The sequence below is a fragment of the Taudactylus pleione genome, unplaced genomic scaffold (genome assembly GCF_031769625.1).
Source record: "Taudactylus pleione unplaced genomic scaffold, aTauple2 ptg000148l, whole genome shotgun sequence".
Lineage (NCBI taxonomy): Eukaryota > Metazoa > Chordata > Amphibia > Anura > Myobatrachidae > Taudactylus > Taudactylus pleione.
In genome coordinates, this window is record NW_028284550.1 from 2,116,629 (window position 1) to 2,133,323 (window position 16,695).

A 16,695-nucleotide genomic window follows, 5' to 3' on the forward strand; every position below is an offset into this window, starting at 1 on the left:
CACCCTGTAAATCTGCCAGTACCAGCTAACATTTTTTTTGAAGTTACATAGATCATTATTATTTTTTATGTTCTGCCCTGCAGCATATCCCTCTGCTACTGATATGTATTTAACCAGTGTCACACACAAGTTGACACAACAGACATTGTTAATATATATTCTACAGCAACAGCACAGCAGTACACTTATTGGGGTAGATGTATGAAGCCCAGAAGCGGTATCAGCGCACGTTATGTGCGCTGATACCGCTTCTCCCCGATGTATGATCGGGGGTCTGGGCGGTAAATGACAGGGGCGCTATGCACCCCTGTCATTATCGGCGCTGCTATCTACAAGATAGCAGCGCCGAGCGGCAGGGCCATGTACGAACGGTCATAACGCATGACCATTTGGCCGGCTGTAGCTGTCGTTATCGACAGCTACAGCCTGGCGCTAGCCTATCCCCATAGCAGGGACAGCGCTGTCCCTGCTGCTGTGGCTGCCGGCTCCAGGGCTCCACGCGGGGATCTCGCGATACTTGCGAGATCCCGCGCATGCTCAGTGGAGCCGGCCGGGACAGAGACACAGTGCATCAGCACTAGGCTGATACGCTGCTGTCTCTAACGGGTAGCGCCGGAGGGGGGAGTTAACGCTCCCCCTCTTCGGCCGATGAGATGTTTATACATCTCATCGGTAGTGCTTCCTGCTTCGCCTCGGTAAAGAGGCGAAGTGGGAAGCGTTATAGCGGCACGGTAAGTGCCGCTATAATACATCTACCCCATTATTTGCTATCTACCGTATGAAGGCTCAGACTAACAGGGAGATTTAATAAGGCTTGGAGAGAGATAAAATTGGAGATAAATAGCACCAACCAATCAGCTCCTAACTGTCACTTTACAGGCTGTGTTTGAAAAATGACAGTTGGAAGCTACTTGGTTGGTGCTATTTATCTCCAATTTTATCTCTCTCCGAGTAGCGCTGGCCCTGAATGTAGGGCAGTAGTTTTCAGCTCTAGTTCACAAGTAACACCAATGTGCCATGTTTTGAGGAAATCTAATCACAATTATCCTACCTGCTTCCATGGACAGAAATCCTCAAACCATGACCTGTTGGGGGCACTTGAATGTTAGTTCAGAACCTCTGATGTAGAGTACAGTATGAATGGGGCAGGGAGCGCTGTTTGCTAGGCAGGGTGAGATAATGTAGGTTATGAATAGGGCAGGGATAGATATGTGCCAGGCAGGGTGAGATAATATAGGGTAGGCATGGGGCAGGGATATATGTGTACCAGACAGGGTGAGATAATATAGGGTAGGCATGGGGCAGGGATAGACGTGTGCCAGACAGGGTGAGATAATATAGGTTATGTATAGGACAGAGATAGATATGTGCCAGGCAGGGTGAGATAATATAGGGTAGGCATGGGGCAGGGATATATGTGTACCAGACAGGGTGAGATAATATAGGGTAGGCATGGGGCAGGGATAGACGTGTGCCAGACAGGGTGAGATAATATAGGTTATGTATAGGACAGAGATAGATGTGTGCCAGGCAGGGTGAGATAATATAGGGCATGAGTATGTCAGGGATAGATGTGTGCCAGGCAGGGTGAGATAATGTAGGGTACGAATAGGGCAGGGATAGATGTGTGCCAGGCAGGGTGAGATAATATAGGTTATGAATAGGGCAGGGATAGATGTGTGCCAGGCAGGGTGAGATAATATAGGTTATGAATAGGGCAGGGGTAGATGTGTGCCAGGCAGGGTGAGATAATATAGGTTACGAATAGGGCAGGGATAGATGTGTGCCAGGCAGGGTGAGATAATATAGGGTAGACATGGGGCAGGGATAGACGCATGCCAGGCAGGGTGAAATAATATAGGGCATGAATGGGGCAGTGATAGATGTGTGCCAGGCTGGGTGCTGGAGAGTCAGGCACTCATTGCAGCAAATACTAGAGCTGAATGAGAGTGTGTGTTTGTGTGTGTGTCATTAAGTTTAATGGTGCTAATCGCATACTTACTACTACTAATATAGTGATGTCTGAGTCTTGTTCATCTTTCCCTTCCCACTCGCAGGCTGTCAGCCCGGGCGGCATCTACATCTATCCCCTGCTCTTCTTCTCTGAGAGGAAGAGGAGGAGCAAAGGGGAAGTATAGATCTAGGAGGCGGGCGTCGGCGATTGATTCACTGGCTATGGCTGGCTTGCTTTCACAAACAGTAAGTGAAAGTAAACGCTGCGGGCGGCAAGTCAGCGGCAGCGCTGACAGACACTGAGGCAACCTGAGCCCGGCCACATCGGACGGACACTGCAGGGGCATGGAATGAGAAGACAGTGTGCAGCAGTGCCGGTGCACACTGTCTCAAGTGAGCGGTGGCTACGGCTGGCTGAGGATGATGCTTTGTGTTGTGTATACAACACAAGCTAATTTATGAGCACCGAGCGGCACCCACCAGTAGCCTGCGCCCCTAGGCAGCTGCCGAAAGCTGCCTAGTGGTAGCGCCGGCCCTGAATGTAGGGACTTCCACTTCAACTTGTGTTCCAGCTGCTGCTCTTCATAAACTCTTGGCCCGTGGCCCCGCCCCATCTTCCCCTGCAGCCTGCGCGGCCGGTCAGTGTGTGTGGGGTAGTAACACTGGTGCACCAAGTGCATGGTGTCACTGACCGCGGCGCAGGCATGCACAGCTAGTCTCACGCTGCAGTCAGCGCGGCCGTGGCTCTGACAGAGGGCCGCCGCTGATCGGATCTCTGCAGTTACTGACAGTCCAATCGGCAGCGGGCGGCCCCGTCAGAGGTTTCTCCTCTTTAACCCAGTAAGAGAGGGGTCCGGCCCAGCGGGAAAGCTCCCGATGTCCCGGTGGCCCAATCCGCCCCTGACAATAGCTAATGTTTATGCTCCCAACACAGGTCAGATCTCGTTCTTTAACTCATTTTTCTCGGTTTTAAATAAATGGACAGTGGGTGGGGATTTCAATGCTGTTCTTAATCCAGACCTAGATAAATCACATTCTCCAAATTGCACCCAGACAAATCAGCTTACTAAATCTTTTAATAGGCATATTCGAGACTTGGGACTCTTTGACGCCTGGCGGGCACTTAATCCATCCTCTTGTGACTATACTTTCTTTTCCTCCCACCATCAAACATATTCTAGAATTGATTTGTTTCTTTGTTGTACTCAAGCTTCCAAACACCTTCTATACTCACATTATACCTAATTCATGGTCAGACCACATCCACTTGCGATCTTCTCGATACACCTGCATCTAGACCCTCTTGGCGATTAAATGAAGCCATTTTGAAGATCCCACAATATCAGGCTAAAATAAGATCTGCAGTGCTTGACTATTTTTCTATTAATTCAGCGAATTCCCCGTATTCACCTTTAGTCTGAGAGGTCCACAAATCCGTTATCCGCAAACACATTATTAGTTACGCTTCTTATAGGATTAAGGAGCATAAACTTAAACTGCCTATTTTACCTGATGAAGTAAAAAGTTTAGAAACTTCCCATAAGCATAATCCATCACCTTCTCTTTATAAAACACTCACATCAGCTAGAAATTACCTTAATGCCCTTCTATCTGAAAAAACTGAGAAATCCCTCCGCTGGCTTAATCAACGATTTTACGAAAAAAGTTATAAAGCGGAAACATTATTGGCCAACAGATTAAAATCCCGGAAAGCTAAAACCACCATTCAGGCCCTACGAGATAGAAATGGTGATCCTCAATATAACCCAGTTATCATAAATTATATATTTCGGACTTATTATAATCAATTGTGTAACCTCACAGATTCAACCAATGCGGATCCTAATATTAATTCACAAACCATTGACTACCTTTCCTCTTGTGGTCTTCCTTGTATTGAATCGCAGTTGGCGGAAATGCTTGGACATCCTCTTACTGAGGAGGAAACACGCCTTGCCCTTAAAACCCAAAAACCCTCCAAGGCACCTTGCCCTGATAGATTCCCTATATCCTACTATAAAATATTCCAAGACCCTTTAATCCCACACCTAAGTAAGATGTTTAATCAAATTTTAGATGGCGAAACCTTTCACCCATCTACTACTAAAGCTACCATCACAGTCATTCCCAAACCAAATAAGGATCCTCTCATCGCTTCGAATTATTGACCTATTTCACTCCTTAATGCCGATTTGAAAATTTTTGCTAAGATTCTTGCAACTAGGCTAAATTAAATGTGATTTACTACAATGGAAGGCACATTTTATATATAGTGGGTTGGACGTATACATATGCTATATAGATGAACGCTTTACCTAAATTGTTGTATCTGTTTCAGATGCTCCCGGTTGCGGTATCCACCTTTGTACTGTAAATTTATTTGGAATTATAAAAAATCCCGTATACAGAGGGGTGTCTTGGCTAAACGATCATCTGATGGGGGATTGGGGTTGCCAATACTCCTATGGTACTATAATGCCTCATGTTTGATTCAAAGGGTTGCTTGGCATGTCCCTACTTTGACTAAACGTTGGGTTGACCGAGAGAGTGCTCTAGTGGGTGTGGACTCAATTTCTTACATACCTTGGCTACCACGCAAAGACCAACCTAGGACTGTCCTCTTGACTCCAGCAATAGCTTTGACACTCTCTGTATGGGACACTCTCAACAAAAAAATTGTTCTTTCCACATACCCCTCACCTCAAACCCCTTTATGTTGCAATGCCTCCTTTCCATCGGGTCTCTCATATGCCATGGCATTTATCTGGTCGGCGGCTGGTATCACATGCTTTCATCACATTGTGGGACAATTTGCAAACTTTTGGTGATTTCCAGGAGAAACATGGCATCCCCGACTCCTCTCACTACCAATATTTACAAATTCACCATTTTGTTACCTCAACGTTTTCGACTCTCCCGCCTCGTACTCCTTCTCCCATAGAAAGACTTTGCATTTACCGACCTGCTGATAGGGGTACTATATCCTTTCTTTACCACTCTGTTTTGACATTGGAGTCCCCCTCACTATCTGTACATGAACTAGCATGGGAAGCAGATTTGGAACAACCATTGGGCGAAGATACTTGGGGAATAATATGTCTATTTCCAAATGCTCTCTTAGTGTAGCTATCCAAGAAAATTCATATAAAGTTTTTGCTAGATGGTAACTTGTCTCAGAACGTCTTCATCAAATGTTTTCTAATACTTCTGACCTGTGTTGGAGACAATGCGGTTAAACTGGCACATTTTTTCATACTTGGTGGACCTGCCCATTGGTGGACCTTCCCAAAAATTATCCCATTCTGGAATATGATCTGCTCCCTTATATCATCAGTTGTAACCCTACCTTTCTCTCTCTCCCCTGTCAACTTGTTACTCTGTGCCCCGGTTGACCAGACTTCTAAAAATACTAACAAATTGATCCTTCACATCTCCTGTGCAGCCAAATATAAATCAACACGTAATTGGAAAAAACCTGATACTCCAACTTGTCAAGAACTTTTGAATAGAATCTGGTTTATATCTAAGATGGAGTACAATAGTCTTTTGAATAATACAGTGGAGAGGTTTCACTCAATTTGGTCCCCCTGGTACTCCTCCCAAGCGGTTACCCTTCCTGACCTCACCTGAACTGTGATACATAATTTCACTCCTTTTTGTTTTGTTTTTTATTTCTGTCCACCCGGCTCGCTTATGCTCCTTCCTTCCCTCCCACATCTTTTCCCTTTTCCCAATTGCCCTACTTTTTTTACAAAATTATTTTCAGTATTGTTATTGAATTCAAGATGTTGTTCCTTTCAATTTCTATACTGGTAAGGAACCCTTATTATGTTGTTTATTGTGCTTATTTTCTACTTACATGTGATTGTTTTTATTATTATTGATTCTGTGACTGTATGGTCTCTCTAAATATGTGTTATTATTTTTTTTATATATGGCTTACTGTTTTTCTCTAGATTTTACATCTGTTGAGATGCCATACTGTTTTTGCTGTTTATTTCTCGAAATCTAATAAACGATTAAAAAAAAAAAAAAAAAGAATATATATATATTACATATGCAGCTTCCTATGTTGTTACATGTATATAACTTCCCATGTTACACTGACAGAATATTACTTTTGTGTAGTTTTATGTTAAACACTGACAGGGATGTGACACCTGTGGGATTAGGGAAGTGTGGGGGGGGCAGCATGATACGATGTCATGTAATGTAACATGTAATAGATCTGTCTCTCTATGACATATGATATAACCCAGCACATACGTGACATCAGGAACTAGCATGCTGAGAGTAATTAGCACGTGTGACACACAATCTTTATAGAAGCAGCCTGTGTCTCTGCCGACTAACTGAGGAACTACAAATGCCAGCATGATCTGTCAGAGCATGCTGATTTTTGTAGTTCTGCAGCAACTGGGTGAGACATAGGCAGCCCAGTGAAACATTACAACCCGGAGATCATTACCCAGTGTGGGGCTGCAGGGCACGATCAGGCTGAGCACCTCAAATTTCCCTCTCCCACTCATGGTCGTGTTCCACTGGGCACTGCAGGGCAGCTACAAAGCTCCCGACTAAGGCAGAAAACAGGCTCTTCCAGCCTACGCGGGTACTGCCGGGCAGCCACGAAGCTCCCGACTGAAACAGAGAGCAGACGCTTCCAGCGCTCATGGAGTCAGGACATCCCCCAGCACCACACTTCCGGCACAGCGTTACCATGTTAAATTGCATTGGCTGCTATGCTGCACACAAGTCCACACAGGCGGCCCAGTCTGCCCACCCGCTCACCGAAGAGTACACCTAGCGCAGTAACTATGAAGGGTGCAGTGGGCTGCTTGCCGGGCCCCCTATGCCGCCGGGCCCCATAGCAAGCGCATCCCTTGCACCCTCCATAGTTACGCCACTGCCCCCGCATTTTGGTTTGGCTTCTAATTCATCATCATGTTTTGTTTTTGGCAAAAGCACCTTCAAGAATTTTGGTTTGGAGTCCATTTTTTTTCGTTTTGGATTTCTTTAAAAAATGTATAAAAAAAGCTAAAATCATTTAATTTAGACCAGTTTTTGTTCCTTTAGTATTATTAACATCAATAACAATCATTTGTGCTCATTTCCAGCCACTTTTAATCTTAAATGCAATGCAAAACACGCGAGATCCGGTTTTTAAGTTCTGAATGGTGAGAATTCCTCGTTCTTTTCAAGTTTCACCCAGGCTGATCATTATTACTATTAGTATTATTAGTAGCATTATTATTATTGCCCATATATAATGCTCTAAGCTGGCCAAACCTCTTTAAGCAACAAGTCATTAATATTTGTATTAGTATTATTTTTTGTTTGCTTTAACATTACCTATTGTATCTTATTATGTTTCCGAAAGTAGTTTGGCCCCAAAAGTACGGCTATTTTACATTTTTTCTTCAAAACTAAAATGATGGCCTTTAGCAGAGAACTGTGATGGAAATGCGCACACATTATATCAGAATGGCTATAGATGTATCTAGGAAACTCGTTCCAAATGAAAAAACATTTTCCCCAAATATTTTTGCGTAAAGTCATCTCAGTCTGTTCAAATTCTTTATGCGCAATTATATTTACCTCAGCAACGGAATCCTGGTGCTTGGAGCTTCGAGTTTTACTATCTGGAAAATAGAAACATACATAACTATACACATAGATGATATGGGGGTTTCAAATATCCTTCCAAGTTTTCTTGCAGTTTTTATTTTATTTTAGTTTTACGCAATATCATTATTAACTGGGTCTATAGATAAATGTGCTATTTGATCCTAACATGGACATTATTCCGGCAACAGATACTGTACAATTGTGCACGGTTTAAGAAAAAAAAAGTAGTGGGTTAAAGTGTCTACAAACTGTCATGGCGTATACCAAATTTTCCTTCTTTCATGGAATGTCTCGGAAACTCTTGAATTTTGGGGATGGTTCCGTGACTACCGGGAGAGTAGCTCACCCCAGTGGAATTGAAAACGGAGGCCCCCCCCCCAACACTCCATTTTTATCTGCGTGCGGAAAAAAATGGGCGTGGTCACTTAAAAATGGGGCGTGTCAACATGACACACCCCTTTATTTTCACGCTGAACATTCCTATCCATACGCACCTTAACCCCAGTAGTACCCTTTATACAGTACCCCCAGTATGCAGTTGTGGTCCCTCTTATGCAGGCCCATAGTAGTGCCCCTTATACAGTATCCCCAGTAGTGGTCCCCCTTATACAGCCCCCAATTAATTCCCCTTACTCAGTGCCCCCAGTAGTGGTCCCCCAAATGCAGTGCCCTATGTAGTGTTCCCCCTTATGCAGTGCCCCCAGTAGCAGTCCCCACAATGCAGTGCACCCAGTAGTGGTATCCCCTTATGCAGTGCCCTTTATATAGTGCCCCCAGTAGTAGTCCCCCCCTTATGCAGTGCCCTTTATATAGTGCCCCCAGCAGTAGTCCCCCCCATGCAGGTTTCCCAGTAGTGGTCCCCCTTATGCAGGCACCCAGTAGTGATCCCCCCCTATCTAGTGCCCTCTTAGTGGTCCCCGCAGTGCCCCTAGCAGTAAGCCCCTTATATAGTGCCCCCAGCAGTAGTCCCCCCCCTCCCATGCAGTGCCCCCAGTAGTGGTCCCCCTGATGCAGGCTCCCAGTAGTGACCCCCCCTATCCAGTGGTCCCTGTAGTGGTCCTTCCTGTTATTGCCCCCAGTTGTGGTCCCCCAAGTGCAGTGCCCCTATCAGTAGGCCCCTTTTATAATGCTCCCAGTAGTAGTTCCCCCCCCAAGTAGTGGTCCCCAGCAGAGGTTCCCCCTCCCGATTAAGTGCCCCCTGTAATAGCCCCCCCAGTAGAGGTCCTCCTAATAATGGTGCCCCCAGTAATAGCCCCCCCCAGTAGAGGTCCTCCTAATAATGGTGCCCCCAGTAATAGCCACCCCCCCGCTGTGCCCCCACTCCAGTAGAGGTCCCCCCAGTGGTAGCCACCCCCGTTGTGCCCCCAGGTTTTTAAAAATACATATATAAAAACTTACTTACCTGAATCCACGCTGCTGCTGCTGCTCCTCCACTCTGCGACGCCGCTCCCGCCACTGCCGCCGCCGCCCGCCAGTCCTCCCGGGCTGGCGCGCTCAGCATAATGGGACAGACGTCATGACGTCTGTCCCATTACCCACTGCAGGAGCCGGACGGAAGTCCGGCTCTTGCAGTGGGTGCTGCAGCAGTCAATGAGAGTCTATCTGACTCTCATTGGCTGCTGTTTGACACACGCATCGCCGCCAGTGCTGGCGACGATGCGTGTGTTATGCACAGCCTGAGCCCGCCTCCTGGTGCTATTGGGCAAGTGCTCAGGGGGAGGGAACGGGCTCAGGTGTGCAGCACAGGACCGGCGCTGGAAGCCTAGCGCCGGTCCTGTGTACATGTGTAGCGCTGACCGCATTCATTGCGATCAGCGCTACACTGGCTAATTAGGGTGGGTTGGCCAGTACCGTGGCCAGTGGCGCCCCCCCCACGCCGCCGGTCCCCCCGGCGCCCAGGGCAAGCACCCCGCTCACCCTGCCCTAGTTACGCCACTGGCTCACCCTTCCAGTTTTCGCCCAATTCGCCAGCGGCATTGTACAGCTGGGGGTGATGAGGAAACAATGATGAGACTCAAGGAGCTACAGTACACCCCCCACGCCTCCTACATAAAGTGGCTAGTGAAAAGTCAGCAAGAATGACATAAGCTCACCATACTGCTCATGACGCTTTCCCTACTTCCAGGGCTCCAATCTGCACCCAGTCCTTTCAGTCCTATGGATCCCCCTCCTAGTAAATGTTGGGATCTGTAGCCATAGGCTACAACGGCTATCAGAGCCAATATCCAGGAAATTCTGCAAGTACTAAAATGGGGGATGGCAGCAGATATCTACGCCATCTGCTCCGGTGTCCCGTACATACATACGAGTGGTATTGCGGGTATCCCTCAAATATTCTATAATAAATATGCTCCAAGATGTGAAAAAAAATCATATCTAACAACTGGAAATGTTACCTACTGTAAGTTTCAGTGATAAAGTGCCAAAGGTTGTTTGCCTACAGTTTTTTATATAGGTAAATCTGTCTGTACATGTGTGTGGTGGCGGTGTCTGGTTCTCTGGGTTTTGTGTTTCAAAAATGTGTTTGTTACCTGTTTGCTTGTAGGTCCAGATGAGATGAGCAGACAGAGTTAGCAGCAGTACAAAAGTCACAGGCACAACAAGTATCAGGTATGTTTTACAATCACGGAAGGGATCACCTATGGAATGAAAGTTAACATTACATTATGGTACAGAACACATTCCAATGGTCATGGTCAAATATGAGGCTTATTCTGATGTGGGACCGAGGCAAAAAAAAAAACTGAGCACTTGGATAAACCATGGGGAGCAAATATATTTATTTTTTTCTACATGCAGGTTAAATACTGGCGGCTTTTGCATGTAGCCCACAAATGCTAAACAGCTTTATTATTACACTGCAATTTTAGATCTGAGCTAGGACACACAAAAATATAGTAAAATAGTAAATATCTTTTTGCACAATGACAAGAGGAAATCCATGTTCCTATCTCCAGCTTGCAGTTTAATTTTACATAAACATTTTGAAAATACTTCCCCTCCCATGATGCATTGTTACCTCTCTCTGGTGTTTTCCAGTGAACGCTGACAGGAGAGGATGAAAGCCAGACGTCACAGGTCACAGGCTCTCCATGGCCCCAGGTGCCTCTGGGAAGTGAGATGAGGCTCAGGAAAGTCCAGGTCCCACCTGGCTCCTCCATAGAGATCATCCTGCCCCTGTGATGTGCCCCAGAGATGTTCCAGGTTACATGGACTGTGTGACGAGCCCCACGTACCACACAGGCCAGCTGTACAGTGGTGTTAGGGAGAGGAGGCCGGGCAGGAGCCAGGAGATGGACTGAGCTGCTGGGTGTGGAGCTGTCTGGGAACATCAGATGGTGGCAGTGTTACATAAACTATATTAACATATGTTAATAAATATGGTCTTCATTTCACATTTTGCTGTATATCACCAGTAGTCATCTAGCAGCATTGGCTTATGTGGAACTGACCCACACAACAACAAAGTCACCTTTTTAGTATGTGGTAGTTTCCCGTATATCCAAGTTGGAGGGGAATCAATCATACAGATTCTGTAAGTTATTACTTGTGTCATGTGTTAGGGATGGTCACAGGGCCTGATTCATTACAGATCACTATTGCGATCGCTGCTGCGATCACACATGCAGATCTGCTGCGAAGATATGCTAATGAATGCCATTGCACAGCCAGCACAGAGACGCCCACTACATCCGTAATACCTTGCAGTTCTGCGTACACATGGGGAACATCGAGTAACATCGGCCCCTCATGCACAATTACAACAGATCAGACCTTACTCAGAAATTGTTAACCTCATCGCACGCCGTAAGTACTCAAGCTGCGTATGTCGTCGCTGTGGCTAATTTATGCACGCCCAAGTAACGGCGTCCAAACGGACCTTCGTTTCCCCGACCACTCCCCTGTTATCACCCCCAAACGCTGACATCACTCACTCTGCAATGGTTTTGTATCTCCGTGAGTGATCGCAGAGCAATCGCAATACTAACTCATACGCATGCACAGTACGCAACAATCGGCCGCCTGCGTACGTTATCGCAATAGCGATCCATGCTGAATCAGGCCCAGAGTACACACCGATCCCATCCTCAAACATGAAAACCCTCTACATGTGTCTGCTCTGTCTATCTACAGTGGGGGCAGAGAGCGTGATCCCATGGCCACGAATTTCAAGAAGGAACACCAAGTATTCTCTTTGTCAATCATTGACCCTAATAAATGGGGGACTGGCGCTGAACTATACCAATGTTGGCACCATCTTTATTTGATTTCTAAGTACAATACTGTCACCCAGGTGAAGCAGAAGCTGTTGTAGATATTTGTAGTTACCCCATTATTTCCCTACAACTGACTGTCTACCCTCTGGTGACTGATATTCCCAAAATTCCTAAAAGTAGAGACCTAAGCCAGGTCCTCTTGGTTACGACCTATGGCAGTCATCACATTTCTTATTTCATTGATCATTTCAGCTGTTCTGGTTTTGATACAACTATGCTGGGAGCAGTGATTTGGGCTGTAATTCACCACCCCATAGAAGTCACTGCAGAGTTGCACAAAAATCAGACATAACAAGATTCACGTTGCACACATGGAGCTCGATTAATCCACCCATCAGAAGGCTGAGCTGTATACATCTCTGTGACCTCACAGACGCCATCCATATGCTTGGTTTCTTAGCCATCGTCAGTTAAGAGATGTGTGGTTCGGTTTTCCTGAAAAACTAACACACCCGAACTTTGGGGTTCCAAGCCGAGTCGAGTACCAGTTCAGATCACTTTGGGGTTCCAAGTAGATCAGAGTCCCAGCTGTAAGTTCGAAACTTGGATTTAAAAACAGAATCTTGGTTCTGGATTGCATGTAAACAGGTCCAAATTACAGGATTTTAGCGGTGTTTAGCAATTTTTAGGCAATCCAAAACCGAATCCGAACCGAAAACCAAACACAGGGTCCGCGCACATCTCTACTGTAAGATGGAAAACTCAGAAATAGGGTCTCTGTGCAAGATCTTTGGGAAAGCTGCTGTTTGTTGTACAAGGGTGGTCCCTATGCAACGGGGATCACTCGGGGTTCAGAGTTTCCATTATTGCACAGTAGCTTATAGCTCTGCCACTGAAGGCTCCCTACTCACAACACCTCTTGTGGAATATTTAGTGCATGATTATGAATACGTTATTCAATATCTTACCTGCCACAATCAGAGTTGTCCCATTGCTAAATATACCTAAGATATACCTGTATCTTGAAGTACAGTAATAAACTCCGGAATCATTAGACTGTATATTGTGTATCTCCAGCTTAGCCGTGTATTTATCAATTTTACAGGCATATTTGTGTGTATTATTATCATGTAAACAAGATTTAACAAGCAGAGGAGCTTCTCCTGATCTCGAGCTCTTTCTGTACCAGTAGATTTGAGTTCCAGCTTCTAGACTTTCATTAGACGCACAGCTGATAACTGCAGTGACATTAACACCTGCAAACACCGTGTCCTGCTGCTGGTACAGAACCGTCCGAGCGACAGTCACTGCAAAATAAAAGATCAATGTTACATATAAAATATTTCAATTACTTGTCTAATGATATATAGCACTAATGCATTATGAACCTCATTCAGAGGTCCATTCATCATGTTAATTATCGGAGGCCAGACCCCCCCAATTAATAAGTATCCACCTCGCTGCAAGTAGCAGCAGTGGCTACATATTCACCGGAGCAAATCAACATTGCTCCGATGCAGAGGCAGCTGATCTGAAAATCATCTGTCTCCACTATCCCCTTCACTGCTCCTTTCGGAGCAGTGTAGGGGATAATGGTGCGCGTCGGTCAGGTACTGCACCAGCATGTCCTGCTTGCTTAACTCAGACTTCTGTTCCTCTGGAAGCTGCACAGGGGCTGTCTCATTTCCCACAGGGGGCAACACTTCTCTGATACTAGTGTATGGGGACAGCGGGTTACATAGGGAGTCAAAGGTAAGCAGGCAATATCTGTGATACTAGTGTATGGGGACAGCGGGCCATTCCGGGAGAAAAAGGTAAGCAGGAGATATCTGTGATACTAGTGTATGGGGACAGCGGGCCATTCCGGGAGTAAAAGGTAAGCAGGAGATATCTGTGATACTAGTGTATGGGGACAGCGGGCCATTCCGGGAGAGGAAGGTAAGCAGGAGATATCTGTGATACTAGTGTAGGGGGACAGTGGGCCATTCCGTCAGAGAAAGGTAAGCAGGAGATATCTGTGATACTAGTGTATGGGGACAGCGGGCCATTCCGGGAGAGGAAGGTAAGCAGGAGATATCTGTGATACTAGTGTATGGGGACAGCAGGCCATTCCGGGAGAGGAAGGTAAGTAGGAGAAATCTGTGATACTAGTGTATGGGGACAGCAGGCCATTCTGGGAGAGGAAGGTAAGTAGGAGATATCTGTGATACTAGTGTATGGGGACAGCAGGCCATTCCGGGAGAGAAAGGTAAGTAGGAGATATCTGTGATACTAGTGTATAGGGACAGCGGGCCATTCCGGGAGAGAAAGGTAAGTAGGAGATATCTGTGATACTAGTGTATGGGAACAGCGGCCATTCCGGGAGAGAAAGGTAAGTGGAGATATCTGTGATACTAGTGTATAGGGACAGCGGGCCTTTCCGGGAGAGGAAGGTAAGTAGGAGATATCTGTGATACTAGTGTATGGGGACAGCGGGCCATTCCAGGAGAGGAAGGTTAGTAGGAGATATCTGTGATGCTAATGTATGGGGACAGAGGGCCATCCCGGGAGAGAAAGGTAAGCAGGAGATATCTGTGATACTTGTGTATGGGGACAGCGGCCATTCTGGGAGAGGAAGGTAAGCAGGAGATATCTGTGATACTAGTGTATAGGGACAGCGAGCCATTCCGGGAGAGGAAGGTAAGCAGGAGATATCTGTGATACTAGTGAATGGGGACAGCGGGCCATTCCGGGAGAGGAAGGTAAGCAGGAGATATCTGTGATACTAGTGTATGGGGACAGCAGGCCATTGCGGGAGAGGAAGATAAGTAGGAGATATCTGTGATACTAGTGTATGGGGACAGCAGGCCATTCTGGGAGAGTAAGGTAAGTAGGAGATATCTGTGATACTAGTGTATGGGGACAGCGGGCCATATCGGGAGAGAAAGGTAAGTAGGAGATATCTGTGATACTAGTGTATAGGGACAGCGGGCCATTCCGGGAGAGGAAGTTAAGTAGGAGATATCTGTGATACTAGTGTATGGGGACAGCGGGCCATTCCGGGAGAGGAAGGTAAGTAGGATATATCTGTGATACTAGTGTATGGGGACAGCGGGGCATTCCGGGAGAGGAAGGTTAGTAGGAGATATCTGTGATGCTAATGTATGGGGACAGAAGGCCATTCCGGGAGAGAAAGGTAAGCAGGAGATATCTGTGATACTAGTGTATGGGGACAGGGGGCCATTCCAGGAGAGAAAGGTAAGCAGGAGATATCTGTGATACTAGTGTATGGGGACAGCGGGACATTCCGGGAGAGGAAGGTAAGCAGGATATATCTGTGATACTAGTGTTTTGGGACAGCGGGCCATTCTGGGAGAGGAAGGTAATCAGGAGATATCTGTGATACTAGTGTATGGGGACGGCGGGCCACATCGGGAGTCAAAGGTAAGCAGGAGATATCAGTGTTTTCTCTTGCGTAACCTTTATAATGAATGGCTCGACCCTTAATTTCTACAAAATTAAGTGAAAATTTACATTTTCACCTGCTTTTGTAGAAATGAAGTGATGATGAATGTACCCCTTTAGTTTTGTTTGTTCTTGACACAACTTGCTCTTTTTCTTAGTTTGAATATGAATCCCTGCAGCCAGGGCCTTGGTACGAGAGGCTGGAGGGGCCAATGGACGCCGCTGACATAAAATAAGGGGGTATTAAGGATGTATTGACATGAAACACACCAAAAATGGCCACTTAAAGACACATATGCTCCTGTTTAGAGGGACAGGAAATGTGAGTACTGATACTCTAGTGCAAGTTGCAATATGCTGTTTATGACAGCCGTGACTTGCGTCTGATTTGCTGAATGCTCCTAGTGCTGGGTACGTACCTGAGTGGTGGTTCATCTGCCCATCTGATGGGCCAACAGATACATAAATTTTGTAAGTTGTGTGCACAAACGCCGCCTGACATGTCTGACCACAGGAACCGGTAGTGATGTCAGTGTCAGCGGTTTCTGGTCCAGCATATGGGTTGGTCGGCGGGTCGGCGGGTCGGCCGTACACACAGGCATATGTACCAATATATCTGCAAGTTATATATAGGTATCAGCTCTGCAGCACAGCCAACCAGATATGTCTGTGAACAACGTAATTCACAGACTTATCTTCTGTACACACCTACTGTCACACTTGCTATATGTTGTTGGTAAAATTTCTGCAGCTGTGATCTAATAGCAGGATTATAGAGTACTGAACACTAATTCTTAAAATATAAAGTCTGAGTGGTTCCTCCTCTATTTGGGAAGGGGACGGCTGCTGTTATGATTATTAGGGTGGACTCTAAAGAAAATTACATTTTATACTTGTGTATTGTTCAATTAGCATTTAACGTGCTCCAAGTGACTGGGGTACTTCTTACCGACATTGCGGCCACTTACTGTAATGTGTATGAGTTGTGCACTGTGTTTTGCCCATCTTTTGTGCTCGCAGTGAAGCCACGCCCTCTGCTGTATACCTGGCGCATCTGCCCCTGTTACTTATAAAGGGAGGCTGGTGCATGCAGATCCAACTGATGATGTTCCTGACAATGTGCGGGAGCTAGCATCGTCTGCAACATAGACGGTACACACTGGCCAATGTGGACACTATGTGACATATCGTCTAGTGTGTTATATTGTGTCTGGGGTCAGGTTACCTTCACCCCTCTGCCAAAGAAGAAAGAGAAGGCACACATGTTGCAGTGTACACAATTATCTGGACTTACCCAATCCTCTTTACACAGTTGGTGAGTGTTACACTATAGTGGGGAAATGTTACAATGGAATTAAAATTGCATTTCTATTGTTCTCACAAAATGAGGCAATGTATCTACCTTTACATATTTAGGGAGACATTGGGGCTGATATTGTAGAGATGTACACGCCTA

At 46.1% G+C, this 16,695-nt stretch overlaps 1 protein-coding gene across 1 annotated transcript; it reads right to left on the bottom strand.

The window, feature by feature from the left end:
- Positions 1-5,126: 5,126 nt before the first annotated feature.
- On the bottom strand, positions 5,127-15,674 carry LOC148522285 (uncharacterized). The gene is made up of 6 exons (XM_088474152.1): positions 15,659-15,674; positions 12,764-13,102; positions 10,598-10,900; positions 10,110-10,217; positions 7,549-7,592; positions 5,127-5,165 (listed from the first exon to the last, which is right to left on the bottom strand). The coding sequence occupies exons 1-6, from the start codon at positions 15,672-15,674 to the stop codon at positions 5,127-5,129; spliced, it is 849 nt and encodes a 282-aa protein (XP_088330278.1).
- Between the last annotated feature and the right edge of the window lie 1,021 nt (positions 15,675-16,695).

Bases quoted from the DNA above. Each gene is read 5' to 3' on its own strand.
- LOC148522285 (XM_088474152.1), bottom strand. The intron at 10,901-12,763 runs GTAAGATATTGA...TGATGTTCCCAG, and splicing joins GACAACTCTGATTGTGGCAG to ACAGCTCCACACCCAGCAGC. The intron at 7,593-10,109 runs GTAACAAACACA...TCTATTTTCCAG, and splicing joins CTGGACCTACAAGCAAACAG to ATAGTAAAACTCGAAGCTCC.